This window comes from Capsicum annuum, chromosome 11 (genome assembly GCF_002878395.1).
Source record: "Capsicum annuum cultivar UCD-10X-F1 chromosome 11, UCD10Xv1.1, whole genome shotgun sequence".
In the NCBI taxonomy this organism is placed as follows: Eukaryota; Viridiplantae; Streptophyta; class Magnoliopsida; order Solanales; family Solanaceae; genus Capsicum; species Capsicum annuum.
This window is the reverse complement of record NC_061121.1, coordinates 176,583,912-176,605,787: the sequence shown is the minus strand read 5'-3', so window position 1 is coordinate 176,605,787 and position 21,876 is coordinate 176,583,912. Positions and strand designations below refer to the sequence as shown.

At 32.3% G+C, this 21,876-nt stretch overlaps 1 protein-coding gene, 1 long non-coding RNA gene and 1 other non-coding gene across 6 annotated transcripts in view; all 3 read left to right on the top strand.

Annotated features, from left to right (window-relative positions):
• Positions 1–9,577, top strand: part of LOC107854432 — a 54,597-nt gene extending 45,020 nt beyond the window's left edge. For 2 of the 4 annotated variants that reach the window (XM_047399111.1, XM_047399113.1), the window contains 6 exons: positions 2,552–2,643; positions 5,391–5,456; positions 5,552–5,618; positions 6,878–6,966; positions 7,789–7,915; positions 9,055–9,577. In XM_047399111.1, the coding sequence (XP_047255067.1) occupies positions 2,552–2,643; positions 5,391–5,456; positions 5,552–5,618; positions 6,878–6,966; positions 7,789–7,915; positions 9,055–9,144 (531 nt within the window). In that variant the 3' untranslated portion in view covers positions 9,145–9,577. The other 2 variants (XM_047399112.1, XM_047399114.1) reach the window with 2 other exon arrangements.
• On the top strand, positions 3,670–3,773 carry LOC124889187. The gene has a single exon (XR_007047799.1). It is a non-coding gene; the product is annotated as a U6 spliceosomal RNA (small nuclear RNA).
• Positions 9,578–15,991: 6,414 nt separating the features above from the next.
• Positions 15,992–19,956, top strand: LOC107846848. Its single transcript, XR_007046927.1, has 4 exons — positions 15,992–16,195; positions 17,827–17,965; positions 19,514–19,631; positions 19,711–19,956. It is a non-coding gene; the product is annotated as an uncharacterized LOC107846848 (long non-coding RNA).
• The last annotated feature ends 1,920 nt before the right edge of the window (positions 19,957–21,876 follow it).

Below are 21,876 nucleotides of genomic sequence, written 5' to 3'. Positions count from 1 at the left end.
TTAATACGATAAAATTATTATTTGATTGAAAAAAAAATTACTCTCTCCGTCCCATTTTATGTGTCGCCATTTGACTAGGTACGGAGTTTAAGAAATAAGGAAAAACTTGGTAAAGTTTACCAAATTATCCTTTATCAAAAAATGTGCCAATATCTTTTTTTTTAATTAAGTGGGACCAATAAGGGTAAAAGGGTAATTATGCCTTTAAAAAGTTGCCAAATAAGGAAAGGCGACACTTGTTTTGGGACGGATTAAAAAGGAAATGATGACACATAATTTGGGACGGAGGGAGTATTTTTGTTAGTGATAACAGAGATGGTTTGTATCGGTGTTGGTGGTGGTAATGATTGATGTTAGTGACTAATAATATTGGTGGTGATAGTTGTGATGGTAGAGATGGTTGGTATTGTAGTGACTATTATGACGGTGGCGATTGGTAATTGTGATGTGAAGTTAGTTGATGTTAGTTATTGGAGGTGTTGATTGTGATGGCTGAAAATTGAATGCATAATGTTTGATGATGTGTTGGGGGTAGCTGGAGATGTTGTTAGCTGTGATAGTGTTGATGGTTGTTAGTAGAGATAGATTGTAGTGATGGTGGTAAAGGTGGCGATACTACTGACAATGATAGTCGTCAGTCGTGGTGGCCGAAGAATGTATGGAGGTTAATTATGTGTTAGTGGTAGTTAGCGGTAGATGAGTTGGTAGGTAGTAGGGATCGATCGGTAATGGTTGATGATGGTGGTGGTGTTGGAAATGACGTTAGCATTCGCGGTGGCGGTGGCGGTATGTATATAAGTAGAACAATGTAGGTGGTAGGTTTTGTAACGGCTGACAATAGTGGTTGGTAGTGATATTATTGTCAGCGGTGGCTGTGATGGTGGAAGTGGTTGATGATGGCAGTTGATGGTAGTGGTTGGTGGTTGACAAAAATGGTGGTGGTAGAGGTGGTAGTGGTGGTGGCGGGTGATGGTGAATATCATCCAACACAAGAATACCTCTTAATGAATGACATTAATACTTGGTTCCAGATCTGAATGATTAAAAACCTATTCAAACCTATTAAGAGTTAAAATTTTAATTAAAAAGCAAATGCACTTAATGGTCTGACGTCTGAACCATTCAGATTTAGACCTCCATTAAGTGCAAACAAATGAGGCCTAAGGATCTTTGTCGATTAAGGTACTTCTTGGGCATTAAGGCTGCTCAATCCAAAATACGAATTGTCATTTCACAAAGCAAGTATACACTTAATATTTTGAGGAGATAGGAATGACACATTGTAGTCCTATTGATACTCCAATGAATCCAACTGTTAAGCTCCAACCAGGTTAGCGGGAGCTTATCAATCATCCTGGAAGATAGAGTAGGTTGGTAGGAAAGTTGAACTATGTCACTGTGACTCAACTTGACATTGGCTTCCCAGCTAGTGTAAGTCAGTTTGTGGGTTCCCGTTGTAACATCCATCAGAATGCAGTTATTCACATTCTTTAATACACAAAATATTCTCCGGGGAAATGACTATTTTACGATGACCAAGGACATGAGAAAATTGTTGAACATGTAGATTGACAGGGTCATTCTATAATAGATGATCCGCTTCTAGATACTGTGTTCTAGTTGGGAAAAATTTCAGTGTCTTGGAAAACTAGAAAACAACATGTGGTTGCTAGATCTAATGTAGAAACAATAGTGGTCTATGGAAGTGGTGACACATGAACGCATATGGATCAAGCAATTATGAAGGAGTTGAAATTTGGCGAGATTAAAGATATGAAACTTGTATGTGACACTGAAGCCGCAATTCATATTACATCGAATCCAGTGTTTCACAAGAGAACCAAACACAAAGATTCATTGTCATTTAGTCCGAGATAAGGTAATCTCAGGAGACATTGTCTCAAGGTTCGTGTGGTCAAATGATCAGCTTGTTGAGATATTCACCAAGTCCCTAGTCCCTAGCCGGTCCTAGGATGGGTTATATATGTAGCAAACTTACAACAACATACCCAGTGTATTCCCACAAAGTGGGGTCTGGGGAGGTAAAGTGTACCTAGTCCATACCACTACCTCAGATGAAGTAGAGAGACTTGTTTCGATAGACCCCCGGCTCATAACAGATAACAGTATATAAAACAAAAAATATAAAAGCACACAACAAAACTATAACATACTGCTAAATAATAAAGGAAACAAGACACCCACAAGGTAATACTATAAAATCAAATACATCACCGAAACACCATGAACAAGAAATTCCAGGCGCAGATACAAACCAAGCACTCATCCCTACTATCACGGCCGAACTCCTATAGAATATATGTAAATATAGTAGATATCTTATTTTACTCCTATTGTAATTAAGTATTGATTTTTATTGATTTCCTTTCCTTTTAAGACATGTAAAAATAGTTATTTAAACTACAATAGCTTGAGGGAATAATCAAGCCAAGTTCCTCTCTTTTTCTCTTTTGTTTTCACATTATTTATGGTTTTTCTCATAATTTACATACATTATCTTTAACTATCTTAATCAAGATACGTTTTGCAGGCTCAGTCAAATATAATTTCGAAGGAAATACACTCCATTGACATAAATCCATCTTGCCAACATCAACTGGCGTTTCATCTTGACGATGGTTGGTGAGTTGGAAAGGAAATGCATAGACATTCTTTCATTTTATTTCTTGATGCATTTTTATGCCCAATGTGCTGAATCATAGATTGCTTATTGGATGGCTTTCTCTGTTGGTATCGGAATGCATTCTATTGATGTCAGGTCATTCACATACTTTTTGTTTAACAGAGAAGTTACTGAAATATTTTTGGTAGAACTCTTGTAATGTGATGGTGGTGTCAATAAGATTATTATAAACTTGAGGTGGAGTAGGAAACTGACTGAGTCATGATCAAGGATTTTCACATGACCCATACACGCTTAGCATGCTTCCAAGGCTTTGCTGTTGCGTTTTTCTGAGTATTCCTGCATGAAAGCATCTGACATATCACATTGCATTCTGAAGGAAATAATATCTGGTATTTTCATATTTTGTGAAATAAGATATTAGCTCATAGCACAAGATATTCACATTCTAGGGAAAACTGGTATAGAGGGAAAAGAAGTTTAAAAGATCCTTGCATGACATCTTTTAGCAAGTACCAACCCTTTACATGGTCTCGTGGTTGTCATTTGTTAGACCAGAAAAACTTCCATCATGTAAGTTGCATTATATCATTTTTAACCTCCCATGTGAGAAATATAAGAGAAGAATATTATTGAATTGTTGTCTCAACATTATTGAGACCCTATTTATAGACACTACATTCCAATTCTTGTCCAAGTAGGACACTACATTAATGTCCTTTTCCAACAAGGATTCTATATACTATTCCTGTTCCTACTCCAATTCTAACAGATACAAATACTTCGAAATGGTTTAATTCAAGGATTGAACGCAATATATTTCCACGTCTTTTATGGTGTCCCCATAATCTTCGCAGACTACAGCTGTGCTCCCTTAAGATTAAAAGCAGTGTCTTGGGTCGGTTTTTTCTTCTTAGGTCTGTTTTTTCTTCTTTCTTTTACTAATGGATATCTGAAGTTAAATCAAACTAGACGAGTAAGTTTCCTAAAACCCAAATACTTTAAAAGAAGCAAACAAAAACGTATTGATGAACATTTATATCAAAGTTTGTTACCTCTGTATAGACATGATTAGCATGGCCCCTGCGCAAGGATGATACAGAAAAATCGAGAAATGGTATAGACTTAAAACGGCCAGACGTATAATTAGTGATTCCTTATTACAGGGGCAACATTAGTGTCTTACTTGGTCTAGTTATTGGATTTTATAAACTGTTAGTATTTCCATTTAGCTATTTTTGGTATAATATACAACTTTATATTTGCGTATGCTTGCAAGTTGAAACCAAGAATGTGGCCTAATCGTCAATGAAATGGGTGCATACTTTAGACCCTAGGGTTCAAATTCCAGCCGAGATAAAGATACTAGTTGATTTCTCTCCATCTATCTAAGCCTTGGAGGGCAGAGCGATCCAACACCTATGTTGGTGTTAGGAAGCAGGTAAACAGTTGAATAATCGAGGTTCGGATAAGATGGCGTGGACTCTGGACACCACCATTACTAAAAAGAAAAGAAGAAATCATGTATGTTTCAGATGTTGAATATTCATGTATTAAGTCTCTTTTATGAGAATTGTTAGATGATTATATGCAAAAAAGATGGTGCATGATGGACTGGTGGAAGTGTTAATATACCTTCAGCTCCTTATTCTTAGTAGGCATTTGGACATGCGATTTCATCTTGTAATTTGAAATCATGAGATGAAATCAACGTCTGGACATGCGATTTCATAGCATGATTGCAAATCATGGGATGAAACCCCAAATTCCAAATCATGATTTCAACTCTTGTTAAATACAAAATTTGACCCACAAGTTTATATGTTTTTTTTTAAAAACCATCATTTTATATCTACCAATCATGTTACCAACCATTCATTTCTGATCGAGAAGTGCATGTTCAACGTGAGGAGATTGTCCATACTATGTGGGAGGATTATATTATGAGTAGTACACTACAACCCATGTTCAATTTTACTTTTTACTGAACTAAAGTTCGATCAATAAGTATTTTTTTTAAAGAATAGTTTTGTGATAGTGTATTATACTTTGTTTTGAACTTTTGCTTATTTGGTAAGATTGTTAAAGAGTTGGGGCAATTTTGATAGTTTTCACAATTTATGAGGTTGTTATTTTTATAAGAAAAAATACAACTTAAGAAATCCAAATTGCATGTCCAAACAAAACTTCAACTTCATTTCAAATGATTTCATATCATGATTTAGAATCATGGTTTCATCCCGCATGGCCAAACGGGCCCTTGGACAAATTTTTATGTTGTCACCCCCTCTTGCACATAAAGATCGTGTTGATAAGTTCTTCATTAACTGGACTAGATAAGTCAGCAGGACGCGATTATTTTGTCAAAATAAAACACCCAACATAGGATCTGTTCCTGATGAGATTGCCAGAGTTAACATTACAGGCTTCTGCTACTTTTACTAGATCATTTTTTCAGAATATACCTTTGTACTTTTGGCATCAAGCAGCCTTAAATATTTCATACATATCTCGAATACACATGCTAAAGTGTAAAGCAAGCGGATGCAATCAAAGAGCAATCACCACTTTCTCCTGTCTGTTAATATATACTTGTGTCCAATATTTATTCCTTAAGTACTGATTATTAGCTATTATCAGTAATCAAATGCGGCACACTACCAATTACCAAAATTTTGGTTCTGACTTCTTTTGCCACAAATGCATATGCCACTCCTCAGTTGTTTGAAGTCTTGTTTTTTTACAGGTCAGGTGTTTTGGATGTCCATAGTTTGAAAGTCACACATATTCATTGTCCCCCTCCGCCTTGGTTGTGAGTAAAAGGCATTTCTAGTTCACAGTGTTTGTAAATGAAGATCTGTTTACTACTTTTGTCTTAAAATATTTTTATATTCTTTCTGAGTATAGGGATGACTTCAGTGATTTGTCTAACTTACGTTGTTTACGGAAACCTTCATGGCTACCAGCATATCCTGTAAGACTAATCCTTCTGCTGCACATACTCTTTTGGTTCCCCTTGAGTTATATTAATGCACAATAGGTCCATTTTTGTTAAGCTGGTTCTTCGGAGAAGCTATTCTGTCAAAAATGATGGTTCTTTTATCTTAAAATATCAGATAATATATGCGTATGGTAGTTGCTTATAGTGATGTTTTAATCTCATATAACACTTGCCTCGACAAGTATTGACTAATGGTATGGAAAGGGGCTTTGTCCCTAATTTATTATCTGTTTGAAAGTTGACGGAATGAGCGAATTCAGTTGGCTGTTACTTTTTCTAGGGGAGTGGTCAATTTATATCCTATTTTATATGGTATTTAATCCACTTAATAGGAAGTCCTTTGGCATCGTTAAGTACTAGGAATTCCAAAAAGTGAATAACATAAGAGAACTCATGAGAGGTAGCAGCAGATGATAGTAGGCTTTCTTTTCTCCATTTTTAATTTAAAATCTTAAACTTTACTAGTGTTTTCCGTTGATTTTGTCCCTAGCCATCATGCTGATATTTTGATCATATCCCATGCATAACATCATGACAGGGAATGCCGTTCAAAATGGCTTGTTTACTTCTATAATACGGATGGTGAGAGAAATTGGTTTTTACTTTTTATTTGACTGCATTAAACCAGCATCGGTTAATTGTGCACGAGGAAACTAGATGGAAGATACTGATATTTGGGGGAACATTATATCTCAGTGGATTGTTTATGAGTCTGTTTCCCTGTTTCAAAGGCGGATTTACAATGATGTGGATCATCTTTTTACATCTTCTGTTCATGTTTCATATTGGATGGGCCTGGGGGATGGAGGAAGGGGGAGAAAGTGCTTTCTGAATGCTGTTTGGAGATGATATGCTCTTCGATTTTTGCATGGAACATACACCTCAGAGAATTATGTAAAGTGAAACTGATGATCTGGTTATTGTTTACAGCTTACCCTCCTTTGGTTATTGGTGTTTGATTTATGTAAAATACAGAGACAATGGAGCAATCTCCTTTCGTATTATTCCAAGGGAGAGTTATTTGCAGGTGTAGAAGTAAATTTATCTTAGGAAACAAAATTTAGAAGATTCCTAATAGCTCTACCTGTGTATACCATATGAAGATATGTCTGCGTACATTCTGTAACAATTTACATATAGTTTGCTTCAAGTAGAATCTTCTGCTAAAAAGGAGTTGAATCTTTTGCTGCAATGTGAATTGTTATTTTCTACTGAAATTTCTTTTACTGCAGATTTATGTGGTTGGATCATTGTCAAGTAATGGGCTCTATCTTTTGGATTTCTATCCAGATTGTAGCTCCCCTTGCCATGTCGATTTCAAGTAATTTTAAGTTTTTTTTCTTTCCTTCGATATATTTGCATTAGATGGCCATAGTGGACTCTTATGGTTTTCTGTTTTTTACTTTCAAGGTTCTTGATGCAGATCTTTTCATATAATTTCTTTAATGGCCATAGTGGATTGTTTTGATTTTATGTTCTTACAATACAACCCTTGTAGTGGGGCCCTTCCCCGGACCCTGCGCATAATGGGAGCTTTAGTACACCAGGCTGCCCCTTTTTTAACTTTCGATGTACTTGATGCTAATCTTTACATATTATTGCGTGTCGTCTTAGATTCTTAACAGGCCAACATGAAAAAATCTGAGGATTCAGGATGTGTTTGGTATGAAGGAAAATGTTTTTCATGAAAAATATTTTCGTAAAAAATGTTTTCTTGAAAAACAAGTTGGTTTCTTACTTATTTTCTAGTGTCTAGTGAGTAAGCAAAAAAATATTATCCCAAGAGTATTTATATGTATTCTAGCAAAGAACTATCCGATGGGATGAGGTGGGCAGCAGGGGTTTGGGGATGGCAGGGGGGATGGTCAAGGGGTGGGGGTTCGGGCCGTTGGGTGGGTGAGGAGGAGATAATGAACTTGGAATATCACTTATGGAATTTGTTTTCCCTACTTTCATGGAAGTCATTTTCGTCATTTCAAAGGAACTTGTGTTTATAGAGAAAAAGTTTTCCAAAACATTTTGACCAACCAAACATGGAAAAATTGAAAAAAATTTCTTGAGAAATTTTCTTCCATACCAAACGCACCCTCAATGTTGTTCATTTGCTTTGAGAATACGGCTTATATGGGTATTCTTCTTATAGTGAGGAGATGCAAGAGCTTTATGGAGTAAAGAGCCAGCATAAGCAAAATCAATTCGTTCCAACAACAGAAGGTGTTACTGCATGTATTGCTCATCCCTCAAGTGGAACCATTTTGGTTGGAACTGAGGTCTGTATGCTGCGATTCACCTTACTTGATGGACCTTATTTGCTGGTTATGCTTAAAATACTTCTGTATATATCAAACCTTTGTACCTCATGTCATTATATTGCGGTATTTTTGTCCCACTTTGTATTACATTAGTTCTATTTTGACACATTGCATAATGTTTTTTAACAGTAATGAATCTTTTCATGGATGGCAAACCTGCACTGAGCAAGTTCTATAAAAAGAAATTATGAGTTTTGCAACTCCCTTATCATGTCTAACATTTTTGTTCAAGGCTAAGTATGTTTGTCCTTCTGTCATTAAAAATTTAACTGTTCCTTTCTAGCCAAATAGTCCACCAGATGACGTGTGATGTAGTGTTCCAAGTCGTCTTCTTGTTCACTCCCTTTCTTTCCAGCAATGCTGTAGGTCTAAAGTGGAGTTGGACATGGACCAGCAAAGGCCAAAAATTGCAAATTAACATGCACCAAAGCTGATATATATGACCTTGCAATGCATAAAAAGATGGCAGATGCCTTCAGGATATTCTTCACATATGTTGCAGATGGTGTTACACCATGCCATTTATTATGTCTTTTATATACCACTTTCTCAAGTTTCAAGAATTTCAAATAATCAGTTTTGGTGCATGTTTTTTTTATTGTATCTTTTGATTAATTCACTTATACAATTACATACATAATACACAAGTCAATGATTTTTTAAGGACAACGAGGAGCCTAAGCAGCCACCCAATCCAGCAGATGAGGGACAGTTGGCTGTAGACTCCAATCCTCCCACCTTTCTTCAGTTTCTAGTGAATCTTCCGGTGGTTTTCTGATGCAGTTCCTTTGGAGGCAGCTGTGCCCTTAATTGCTTTGTCTGTACAACAATACAATCTCCATCTCTTTATAGTCAAAGCCTAAGTTATTCTGACACTATTTCGAAGTGATTGCAATTTTAAAAACTGAAAAAATATTGAAATGCTTGATGTCTCTGAGAACCTCTTACAATCCTTGTCTAATTTATTGCTTATCTTGTTAAGATGATACTTTTCTCTAAACAGCATGCTGGAAAACATGTAATTAATACAAGCATATATACCAGTTTGATGCTAATTTTCTGTTCTAACAAGTCATTATATTCTTCTATGGAAGCAGCACTCGTCACTCCTGGTGATTTCACAAGCAGGCAATTCATTTCAGGGCACACATGATTCTCCGGAAGATAATCTTAGAAGAACCAGCTAAATCTCGCTTGCATGCTTATACAAACTAAAGTTTAGTGGCACAGATATTGGCGGTGCATGAGCTTTAGATGATGTGTAAAATTTTTGTTAAGAGGGCAAGGTTTCTGGCCACATATCATATCCCTTCAATATTGTGCTTTAGCAAAGGTATTGGTTGTCTACAGCTTCCGTGAGTTGCACCATCCACAATGTTCTCCTGCTTATCACGTTAAAATTATGTATCCATCAGTTTATCCAGGATCCTCGTTTTCCCAAATATGTTTCTATCTTGTACCAACTTAACCCAACTTTTCGACTGAAAATGGAAGTGATTATACTTCCCTAGATGAAACTTTACAGGATGTAGTGCAGTAGTTGTACCTCTAAACTTATTTCTCCACAAAGGAGGTTCATTTATCGTGGTAATTCTAAGAGCCTGCAATTCTCAGTCCCAATGCAAAGTTCACAACACTTGTACGAAAATACCTAAGATTATGCTGGACTGGCTTTGCATGATCATTCTTTTATTGGTGAGTTGAATATTTTTCGTGGCGTAAATAAGATATTGCTTAAGAGCTGTTGGCCTCCCATTGTGACAATTCGTCTGGTCTTTGTTTTTTTCCCCAGCTTGTCAATGGGTTTGGTTTTGAAACTATGCTGGTTTTAAAAATTGGGGTGGCTACCGACATACATGATTGGGTAAGCTACATAAATGACTCTTATAATAGGTGGTTTTATTTTTTTTATCGTTCATAAGAATGGTCTTATAAAACTAATCTCTCTTTTTTTTTTGTATAACACGATTATCTATTTGTCCCTCGATATCTCAAATATTTCTAAACAATTTCATGTTTATTTGTCTTTCAACTTTTATTTTTTCTCTTTTTTTTTATTTTTCTTTAATTTATCTTTTCTTTTTTCTCTTTTTCTTTTAAGTTTTTCTCAATCTTTACTTTTTCTTTCTTTTTCTCCTTTCAACTATTTTTTATTTTCCTTTGATTTTTATTTTTTTCTTTTTAGTTTTTCTCAACCTTTTTTTTGTCTCCTCTCAACTTCTATTTATTTTTTTAAGTTTCTCTTCTTTTTATTTTTCTTTGATTTTTATTTTTTCTCTTTTTTTTTCTTTTTTAATTTTTCTCAATCTTTATTTTTGTTTCGTCTCTTTTTTAGTTTTTCTCAATCTTTATTTTTTTTCTTTTCTCCCCTCAGTTTTTGTATTTTCTTTATTCTTTTTTATTTCTTTGATTTTTTCAATATTTTCTTCTTTTTTTGCAATTTTTATTTTTTTTATCTTTTCTTCGATTTCTTCTAATCAACTTACGCCCCATGAGTAAGAGTTGACACTATCATATAGTAGAGGCAAGACTTATAACTTTCAAATAAGAAGTTATGTTTAAGAGTAAAAGTTGACACTATCACATTGTATTTTTTATTTATAAAATGTTTTATAACTCTTATCTTAAAGGACACTCAAGGACTTTCAAACAATAAATTATGTTCCACGGGCAAGATTTGATTATACTATATTATATTTTTATTTATGAGATGTTTTACAACTTTTGTCTTAGAGGTAAGACTTAGCTCAAGAATTTTCAAACAACAAATTATGCTCCACGGGCAAGAGTTGACACTATCATGTTATGTCTTCATTTATGAAATGTTCTATAACTCTTGCCTTAAAGACAAGACTTAGTTCAAGGACTTTCAAACAATAAATTATGCTCTACGTGCAGTAGTTGATACTACCACGTTATGTCTTCATTTATGAGATGATCTATAACTCTTGCCTTAGAGACAAAACCTAATTCAAGGATTTTTAAACAACAAATTATGCCCCGCGGGCAAGAATTGATAGTGTCACGTTATGTCTTCATTTATGAGATGTTTTACAACACGTCTTAGGGGCACGACTTATCCAAGAATTTTCAAACAAGTTATGTATATTGGGTAAGACTATAACTTTTGTCTAAAAGGTACGATTAAACCCAAGGACCATCAAACAACAAGTTATACCTCATAGGCAAGAGTTGACACCACACATCGTGTATTGATTTATGAAATGCTTTATAACTCTTCCGTTAGAGGCAAGACTTAGACCAAGGGCTTTCAAGTAACAAGCTGTGCCCTATGAGCAAAAGTTGACACTACCATATTGTGTTTTAATTTATGAGATATTTTATAACTCTTGCCTTAGAGACAAGAATTAACCCAAGGACCTTCAAACAAGTTACGTCCCATGAGTAAGAGTTGACATTATCACATTATGTTTTGATTTATGAGATGTTCTATAACTCTTGCCTTAAAGACAAGACTTGGCCCAAGGACTTTTAGACAACAATTACGCTCCGTGGACAAGATTTGACGCTATCACACTGTGTCTTAATTTATGAGATATTTTATAAATCCAAGTTTTTCAAACAACAAGTTATGCCCCATGGGTAAGAGTTGACACTACTATATTATGTTTTGATTTATGAGATGTTCTATAAATCTTACCTTAGAGGGACGAATTAGTCTAAAGACTTTCAAACAGCAAGTTACGCCCATAGGTAAGAGTTGATACTACCACATCGTGCTTTGATTTATGAGATATCCTATAACTCTTGTCTTTAGAGGCAAGACTTAGCCGATAAGTTACGCTCCATGAAAAAGAGTTGACATTATCATATTATGTCTTGATTTATGTGATGCTCTATTAGTCTTGCCTGTAAGATAAGACTTATCTCAAGAACCAACAAGTTAGACCCAATGGATAAGTGTTAACACTACTGTTTTGTTATTGATTAATGAAATGTTCTATAAAGCTTGCCTTAGAAGCAAGACTTAACTCAAGGTTTTTCAAACAACAAGTTATGCTCCACAAATAAGACTTGACACTACCACATTGTATCTTGATTTATGAGTTGTTCTATAATTTTTTTCTTAGAGGCAAGACTTATCCTAAAGGACTTCCTAACAACGTCATGCCCTTAAATTTGCTTTAATGTAAAAAAAAAAAAGAAGATTTCTTTGCGGATTATCCAACTTTTTATTTATTAACAAACTATAATAGAAGTTGAGAGAAAAGAAAAAGAGAACAGATAAAATAAAGAATAAAAAAAAAGAGATTGAAAAAAAGAGAAAAAGAAAGACAAGAAAAAATATATAGGTTAAGAAAAAAGAGAAGAATAAATAAAAAAGAAAAGAAAAGAAAAAAAACATGAAAAGAAAAAATAAAAATAAAGTTTGAGAAATGATAAAAAATAAATAAAAAAATTAAAAAGATTGAGACCAATGAATTAAAAAAGAGAGAGAAATGAAGAAATAAATAATGTTTGAGAAAAAAGAGAAAAAATGAAAAAATAAAAATTGAGACAAATGAATTAAAATAAGAAAAAAAAAAATTTAAGGTAAGAAAAAATTAAAATAGAAGCTGAGAGACAAATGAGAATGAAAAGTTTAAAAATATTTGAGGTGTAGAGGGACAAAAATGTATTTGTACTATACATAAAAAAAAAAAAAAGACTAGTCTTTAAAAACTTTTATTATGGAGGTCAAAAATTTAAAGCCACCTACTATTAGGATCATCCCATGTAATTTCATGTATATCGTTCTTGTGAAAAATGACCGAAGTTAGTTTTTTCTTGTAATTTTATTGTTTAACTATATTTTTCTTTTAAAAAAAAATTATTAGTAAAGAAAGGAGAATTAAGGAGGTGATTACAAAACAGAAAATCAAACTTTTACTAATAAAGTGAAAATTCAGATTCTTAATCAATTGAACTATTTAAATTTTCATGTTGTTGAACTAATCGGTAAATCATTCTTTGAAGCTTTCATTATAATGTTTTATTTCACATACTTATATATTATTTAATCAAGTCAATTACAAAATATAAATCTCGGACCCTGCCTATAGCGGGAGCTATAGTGCACCGTGCTGTCCTTTTTTTTTTTTAATTACAAAATATAAACGTCAAATATTTAGTAATTAGTTTTTTACTTTTAATTCATGCTTTATGAATCATCTTCAATGACATTATTTATTCAATATTTTAATAATAATTATCTGACAAAAGACCCAAAAACTTTTATTTTGACTATTCTTTGTCAGTTTTTAATCAAAATTGATTATTTAATTAACTTTAAAATATTAAAATAGTATTAACAAAATTAATATTTTGTATGAGCTTTTATTTAACGTAGTTTAAAACTGAAAAATATATTATGATTGTGGAGAACTTTCGTCATCTTTTTCCTTTTTTCTTAGTATTTATATTTAAAAATTTTATTTTTTGTATGAAATAAGTTTGTACAAATCTCTAAAAAATGAAGAAAGAGGTAAAAGAAAGGGGTTAAAATTAATGATTGTACGAGGTTATATTTTATTTTATCGAATTGAGTATGTTTTTCATGTATTTTTTAATTATTTTTTTATGATATGAATAGAATTTTTCTGTGAACAATTTTATTCATTGCTATTGAAAATATTTGGCACATTTAATATACTAAAAATTAAAATTATTGATAATGTTAAAAATTAAGGAAATGATATGAATAAAGATCAAATTATTTTTAAAATCTCTTTTTTTGGTTAATTGATAATTAATAGTGTGTAGCATAAAGTGTATATAAAAAAATTAATTGATTCTCGATGTTCATTTTGATGAGTTTATTTTTTTAATTTAGGGAAAAGACATCGTTTCCACCCCAAACTATACCTGAAAAGTTTAGGTCACACCTAAACTATACTAGTGACCTATTACACACGTAAACTATAAAAAAATATTACTTTTTACACCCTGTAAAGTATTATACCACTTACATGTGGTGCGGTGTTTCACACGCGTCTGCCACGTCAGCACCACATCAGCATAATACGAAAAAATAATAAATTTATTACTTTCATAAATTTTTTATTTTTCTTTTTAATTTTTTTTTCTTTTTCTGCAATGTCTAAAAACTCCATTGTTATGAGATCAAAAACATCATATTCACCACCATAAACTTTATCTCACCAACAAAATTAACATAACAATCAATTTCTTCTAATCATGTTCTTCATCCAGTTGAAATTTTTTTTCGTTCTTTCCAAATCCGCTACTGCAGCAATCACTCCTGTAGCATTTAGCAACATCAATTATAATAATTAAATATAAAAAAAAAAATCAAGTTCACTACCAAATCCAGTATGCAAACTCCAACAATTCTTTTGTTACAAAGGCAACTTCATCATCTATAAATTCGAAAAGTGACAATAGTAAGTAATTGAAAACAAAGAGAAAAAAATGCAAGAGCAATTGATTCAACAGTGCGTATCTGTTTTCCTATAAAATGCAAGAGCATAAGAAACAATCAATGCATAACACGTCGATTCACATAGTTTTTCTATAAATTAATATATTGGAGGAGCAGAAAAATTGATGGAAAGTACCTGGATCAACAGTGATGTTGCAGTTTGGAAGCGAGTGAGAGAGCTGAGATATTTTTTGTGCAAAATAATTGATTCAAATGTAAGCAGAATAGTATAGTATAGTAGAGAGAGAAATGGGGAGGGAGGGGAGTTATAAAGAGATTGGATGATGTAAATCCAGTGGATTTGGAAATGCGTTCTCGTCAAGTATTAGATAAAGTATAATGAAAACTTTTGAAATTTGCCTGTTTAAACATCAAATTTAATTTGATTTTGTTCATTGTGAAATTGATATTATTTCGATGAAGATGGATGATGAGGTGTGAAGAAATTGTGTTATTTGGGGTTAAAGGTGACGAAAAAGATGTGTTGGTTGGGGGGGTTGGAGTTTGGGGGTGGGGGTGATGAAGAAGAAAGTTGTTTGGGGGTGGGGGAGGACTTTTTTTTCTTTTGTGTGAATTTTCTACCAGACGCGCTATATTTAATTTAAATAATTATGTTTTTTTCACGTCAGATTTAGGATTTAAAATACACTTTTTTTTATAGTTTAGGTGTGTAATAGGTCACTAATATAGTTTAGACGTGACCTGGACTTTTCAGGTATAGTTTGGGGTGGAAATGATGTCTTTCACTACCAGAATTCGCTATTTTTCAATTGAAAATTTTCGACTGAAAAAAGTAGTCGGAAATTTCTGACTACTTCAGTCGAAAATATTTTTTTTTAATTTTTATTTTTTACAAAATATTTTTTCAATACATTTTGTTACAAAAACAGTCTGAATGTTTGGCGGAAAATTTCGGAAAATATAAATTCCAACTACAGTAGTCGGAAACACTAATAAATAAATAAAATTAATAATTAATTTAATATATTTTTGACTACCGTAATCGAAAATATAAATAATTAAATAAATATAATCCTAAATATATAATCAGTCATTTATATGAAAATTAAATAATTATTTAAATAAATTATTAATTATATATTTTCGACTACAGTAGTCGGAAATACTAATAACTAAGGAAAATTAATAATAATTAAATATATATCTGACCACCGTAGTCATAAATATATATAATTAAATAAATATATTACGAAAATAAATTATTAAATATATGTTTCTGATTAACGTAGTCAAAAACATAAATAATTAAATAAATATATTAATAAATATATAACCAGTACCAATATATTTTCAACCACTGTAGTCGAAAATATAAATAATTAAATAAATAAATTATTAAATTATATTTTCGACCACTATAGTCGAAAATATAAAGATTAAATAAATATATTATTAAATGTATAATCGAACTTTTATCCAAAAATTAAATAATTATTTAAATAAATTATTAACTATGTATTTTTTCGACTATAGTAGTCAAAAAATTTAAATAATTAAATATATTAAATTAGTTTCCAACTGAAGTAGTCAGAATCTTATATTTAATTATTAAACATATTTATATATAAAACATAAGCTACACCCACCACAACAATTCAATTATCTCTCTCACTTTATTCCACGTCTCTCTCTAAGCTAGGGCTCCTGAACTTGATGACTTTCAGCGTTCTATCTCAAAAATTGACGGCAGTGGAGTGTTAACGGCGACGGTGAATGACGGTATTGAAGGTGAATCAAGAAATTTTCATCTTCACTTACATCTTCACTGATTCAAGGTAAAAAGTTGTTCCATTTTTAACAAGAGTTTATAAAGTTTTAAAATCAATGTTTGGTGATACAAGGTCTTGGCTAAATCTGTGAATTTGTGCTCATATTTTAACGAAAGGTTTTGTAACCAAGTTTTGCTTTACTGTGCTTTCAAGTTAAATAATTTTGTGGGTGTCTACTTGTCTCTGTACAAAAGGGGGATTTGCAACTGATAGCTTATTTAGTGTTTTTTGTGTACATATATTCTTCCGAGTAGAATGTTTCTGTATCTGAATCTTATTTCAGTTCATTTTGACGAAGCTATACTGTATCTCTTGACATGTTTTTGCACAACGTTCGATCTGCACTCATGGATTGAACATTGTGGATCTAGTTGATTTGATATCTTCATGTTGAAAGCTTTTAATCTGGATTAGATTAGTTGAACGTTAACCTAATTTTGTTTGTATCTACTCCTGTAGTTTCTTTTTAGTGGTGTTTTGGTGTTGTCTTCGATTTCGAATAGACATTTTATAGTATTACCTTGTGGGTGCCATGTGTTCAATATTATCATCTGTTTAAAGTTGGTATATTTTGGGTATTTCTTCTTCTTCTTCTTGGATTTCTTATTTTAAGACATGAATGATCTGCGGAACCTGTGCATAACAAATTTCCAGTTCCCTATACAAGCAGGTACAGTAACATATTTAGGCTTGTTTTTCACTGCAACAATCTGAGAACGTTCTAAATGTTCTTACAGATGAATAGGTAGTGCAAAGGTTAACCAGTTGCTTGGAAAACCTTCATTAGATAGCCATTCTCTCGAACATACTAGGAGCAAAAACTTAGATGTTATTCTCCACTTTCAATTCTCTCAAACAATAGGGAGGTACAAGGGTTATATTACTAAGGAATAGTCATTAATAATATTTTTGTGGTCCCCAATTTGCTTTGGGAATGAGATCTGAGGGTGAAGATCCTTTTGGAAAGACTATTGAATTGGCAAATTACGTGAACAATGGGTTCTCTATTGACCTTTGTGTTTGTTTTCTTTTTTCGGTAAGTGAAGTCATAATTATAGGCAAGTTAATTTTACTTTATCATGTAGAAGATTACATAATCAGAACATTAACTATGAAAGCATGTGTGTCTCGTTAAACCATATTACTATAGACATCAATCATTACTATTATGATAATGATGAGTAATTAATAAGTCTTTAGTAGACTTTAAGATGACATATTTCCTGAGATTTGACCCGTGATATTTAGTTATAGATAGATCTTTAACATCTTTTAAGCAATAGATTTGAAACTTATTCTTAAAATTGTATTACACTAAAGTTCTCAAAGTTAGCAAATTTTAACATGTTTATTGTTTAATATCAGTATTTACAGTGTTGTTGTTAATCCACTTCTTCATAGCTCAGGCTAATATAATGTTGTATTTGGATTTATATGATTTAGTTATCTATTTTTAAGTATCTTTCTATGCATTCTTTACAAGTTATCTCCTTACAATAAAGTCATTTGACTAATTTAGTTCACATGTTCTTTGTTGTTAGAAGATTTGTTATCTTGTTGATAATTATCACATTTCTTCATGCATATTTCATTTAGGTTAACCTCTTTTTTAATGTTAACAAAAAAGTTCCATGCAGGTGGTTTTTTTTCCAGGTGGTTAATAAAGAAAATCAATGGCATCAAAAGGTCATGGTAATGGACGGCGTAAGAAAGGCAAGAAAGGACCTGATAATCTTCCCGTAGGTCAATATACACCACCACCACCATCATCAAAAGGTCACTATTGTTGTTATCTTCTTCTTGTTGTTCATCTTGAAGTCTTGTGAAGCCGTTTGTGGCCTATTTCGATTCACTAGCATTGTTGACATCTTGTTGCTCTTGTTGTTGTTCATCTTGAAGTCTAGTGAAGCCGTGTGTGGCCTATTTCGATTCACTAGCATTATTGACATCTTGTTGCTTGTTCATCTTGAAGTCTAGTGAAGCCATGTGTGGCCTATTTCGATTCACTTGCATTGTTGACATCTTGTTGCTCTTGTTGTTTCTTGTTTCTTTTGTTGTGAACTTGATTTTGTATCACACTGCCTGATGGTTTTCGAAAGATCGATTGCCTGCATCTAACTTCTATCCTCTATACTCAACATCTCTCATAGTGCGTCTATCCCGCACAAATCACATCTTGAAATCATACTTTGTAGTAGATTCTAGGGCTACACACTCAAACCCAAATAGAACTCAGCCGAAAGCCACTGCCAAAATATCAACATGAACTTCTCTCAACTAAGTGTTCTGTAACTGGGGCTACTCTATGACCTTTCTCCCCCTTAGGTGTAAATAGATATATAGAGGTAGCGTAGAAAGAATTAAACTCCCTAACCAAGGGATGACTGTAAGAAGCTTGGAGTCTAGCCAACCACTTCAACTGTTATAAATCAACCAGTTCTGCAGGGGAATGGAATATATGTCCCCCATCTAAAGGCTTTGCATTGCTCCTAATTTTCCTTATTTGTGAGTGCATTTTTTTGGATTTGAATTGTGTATAAAAGAACTGCAGGAATATCAAGAGCTAGCATTAATCCAACTAAACACATGACCTTATAACCATTGGTTACTGTGGAGTACTGCATAATCACATAAGTTGTTTTCCCATGGAATAATTGCTTAAATAGTTCTAAAAAGATACAGAGAACCTTCCATTGTCAATAATTAGTTATCCATTCCACTTCAACGATTAGTTAAGTAGTAGATGTGAGAAACACTCTTTTAGTTATTTTTTTGTACAAACTAATAATGATGGATGTTACCTTTTGGATAATGTAAGTCTTTCCATACTTTGACTATTATTCATATTTCATATTTGTTTGTGTTATATTCATATGGATGTCTGACCATTTGCCCTGGTTTTTAGCATAAAATGGACCACTGTACATGTTGACACAAAAGCAAGTTTCCAAAATCACTTTTCTTTTCTTGACCATTATTCCAACTTGCTTAGTTACGAATTTCAAAATGTATGCATCTGCATTTCCGACATTTTGAATGCTTCTTTCGACACTCTTCAGAGCATCTACTTTTTGTTTGGTCATTGAAATCACAAATACTATTTCTGGGCATTGGCTCCCTATATACCTATAGACCCCTTCCAAACTGTTTACTTATAGCTTAAACAATTGAAAAGAATCTACCTAAACTACTACTTCTGTTGGATTTGAGTATTTTCGAATCATGGACTCCATGATCTATTTGTATTAGTCTTAAGATGTTTTGGTCTACGTTGCCCGGGCTTGTTTTCATACTTGTATTATCTCTTTTTCTAAAATTTTGCAGGAATTAAAAATGGGAGAAAAGAGAGCCCTTTTATTGATGTCTACGAAGAGACGCATAGGAAGAAAAACAAGGACGGTACAAGAGAGATTGGTTAGAGACGCGGGCTAAGAATGCATATGTAAGATAATAGCTTTTACATTGTTTTATTATTTCTTAACTTTGCTTGTTTACATACTGACAAATAATTTTTCTTTCAGGAAGAATTTCAAAAAAGCATAGAAGAGTGGCGTCAAACCCAACTACGAGGAAGATAATGAATCTGATGATAATTAGATTGTAGTTATTGTTCTTGTTTTTGGTCGTGACATTTACATATTTAAATTATTTGATTTGATGTTTGTTTTGAATGGTTTAAAGTGGTTGTATTTATAAATTTTTGTCGTGTTTGATCCAGTTGTGAAAAATATATTAGTTATGTCATTTATAATCTGAAAGCAGTGAAATCAGTGTAAGCTAATGCAATATAATAATTATTAAATAATTATTTATTAAGTAATAATTATTAAATAATTATAAATTATTAAATAGTTATTTATTAATTTTTATTAATTTTTCAACTACAATGGTTGGAATAATAATAATTATTAAAATATTATTTATTAAATTTTTGACTACATCAGTCAAAATAATTATAATTATTAAATATTTATTTATTTAATTTTTGACTACAGTAGTCGAAAAAATTATAACTATTAAATAATTATTTATTAATTTTTTGACTACAGTAGTTGGAATAATTAAAATTATTAAATAATTATTTATTAAATTTTTGACTACAGTAATCAAAATATTTAATTATTAAATAAATATTTATTCCTCCATGCATATTAAATAAGTATTTATTAATTTTTTGACTACAGTAGTTGGAATAATTAAAATTATTAAATAAATATTTATCTTTCCCACCATGGATACCAAGATCCTTAAATTCTTTACTCTCGGGATCATATGACGAAAGATGCCCAACACACTTCTCTATTAGAAACTCCTCATTTCTATTGAAACCAATAACAAGATAAATCCCATTCCCTAGAACCAAGACAAATTTCTTAGTACACGACTCCATTTCACCATATTGGTTCATACCAAAAACAACATAACAATTATAAAATTCACCTTTATCGCGACCCTTTGCATACTAAATGAAAGAAATCTGATCCCTACACAAGGTTATAAACAAATCCAACAGAGAAACATAAGCTACCCTTTTAGGCAACCCGGTTTCACTAAATCTTTCATCACCTAAATAAAAAACCAATAACCTATTCACAAAATCCCCACCTTTATTATTAATATATGAAACCCAATGATTAGCCCCATTCAGATAAACACAACTATAGAAATACTCAATAATTCTACGACGAATATCCTTCATAGCTGTTTTCCATAATCCAGTACTTAAACTATATACCTCAACTTCAGGAGGAAATACTGTATAAGCACCATTACCATCCTGCAAATATGCAATCCTCACCATTTTAAATTCATTCTTTTTACAAAGACAAAACATGTAAGGCCCATATGGACCAAAGTGAACACGAGGCTTAGAGAGGATGATACTTTTACGAATAGAGAGGTTCCAAAGAATGACATTATCCCTGTACCCAAATAGATCATCAGAGAGACAAAACAAATAATTACAAAAATGCACAACTCTAAAATGGTTTTCAGAGTCGGTCTTGAAGGGAAAGTTGAGTTATTTAACAAGAGTGAGGTTATCGATTTTCGAATAGTGAAGGTAAATAAAGTACTTTTCTTATTTCTTGGGTTTGGTGGAGAGGTGATGGAGAAGGAATAGGGGAGTAGAAGTAGCAGTAGCATTAGTGTCACTATCATGCTTGTAATCAATATATTTAAGAGTATGATACCAGGTTCACACCTATGACATCACCATCACAACATTACTAACTATAGCGATTTTTTAAAAAGCATTAAGCTTAGGACCATACACATAATATCCTTAAACTATGTTTCACCACTAAACCAAACAATTTCAACATGGGTAAACCATTACTCTTCTTACTTTTCTATAACACTCCTTTCTGTTTCTGGTTCTTACTTTCGTATAACTCATTTCTATTTCTGGTAAGACTCATAAATTTAAATAAGTTAGTCTTAACAAAAAATTATATCATTTGGTCATTCATTCTCTCTATCCATACAACTTTATTTAAACTGGCAGATCTACATTATAAATAAAGTAATTTCAAGATGTAAACAGATTCAATCTCAACCAACATCAATGCACACATATTTCCAGTAATCAATGTCGCTCTAAATTTACATGTATAATTAAAAAATTTAAAGTCAACTATGTAATATAGAAGAGGAGGATATGTCTATCCTATCCATCTACGAAAAGG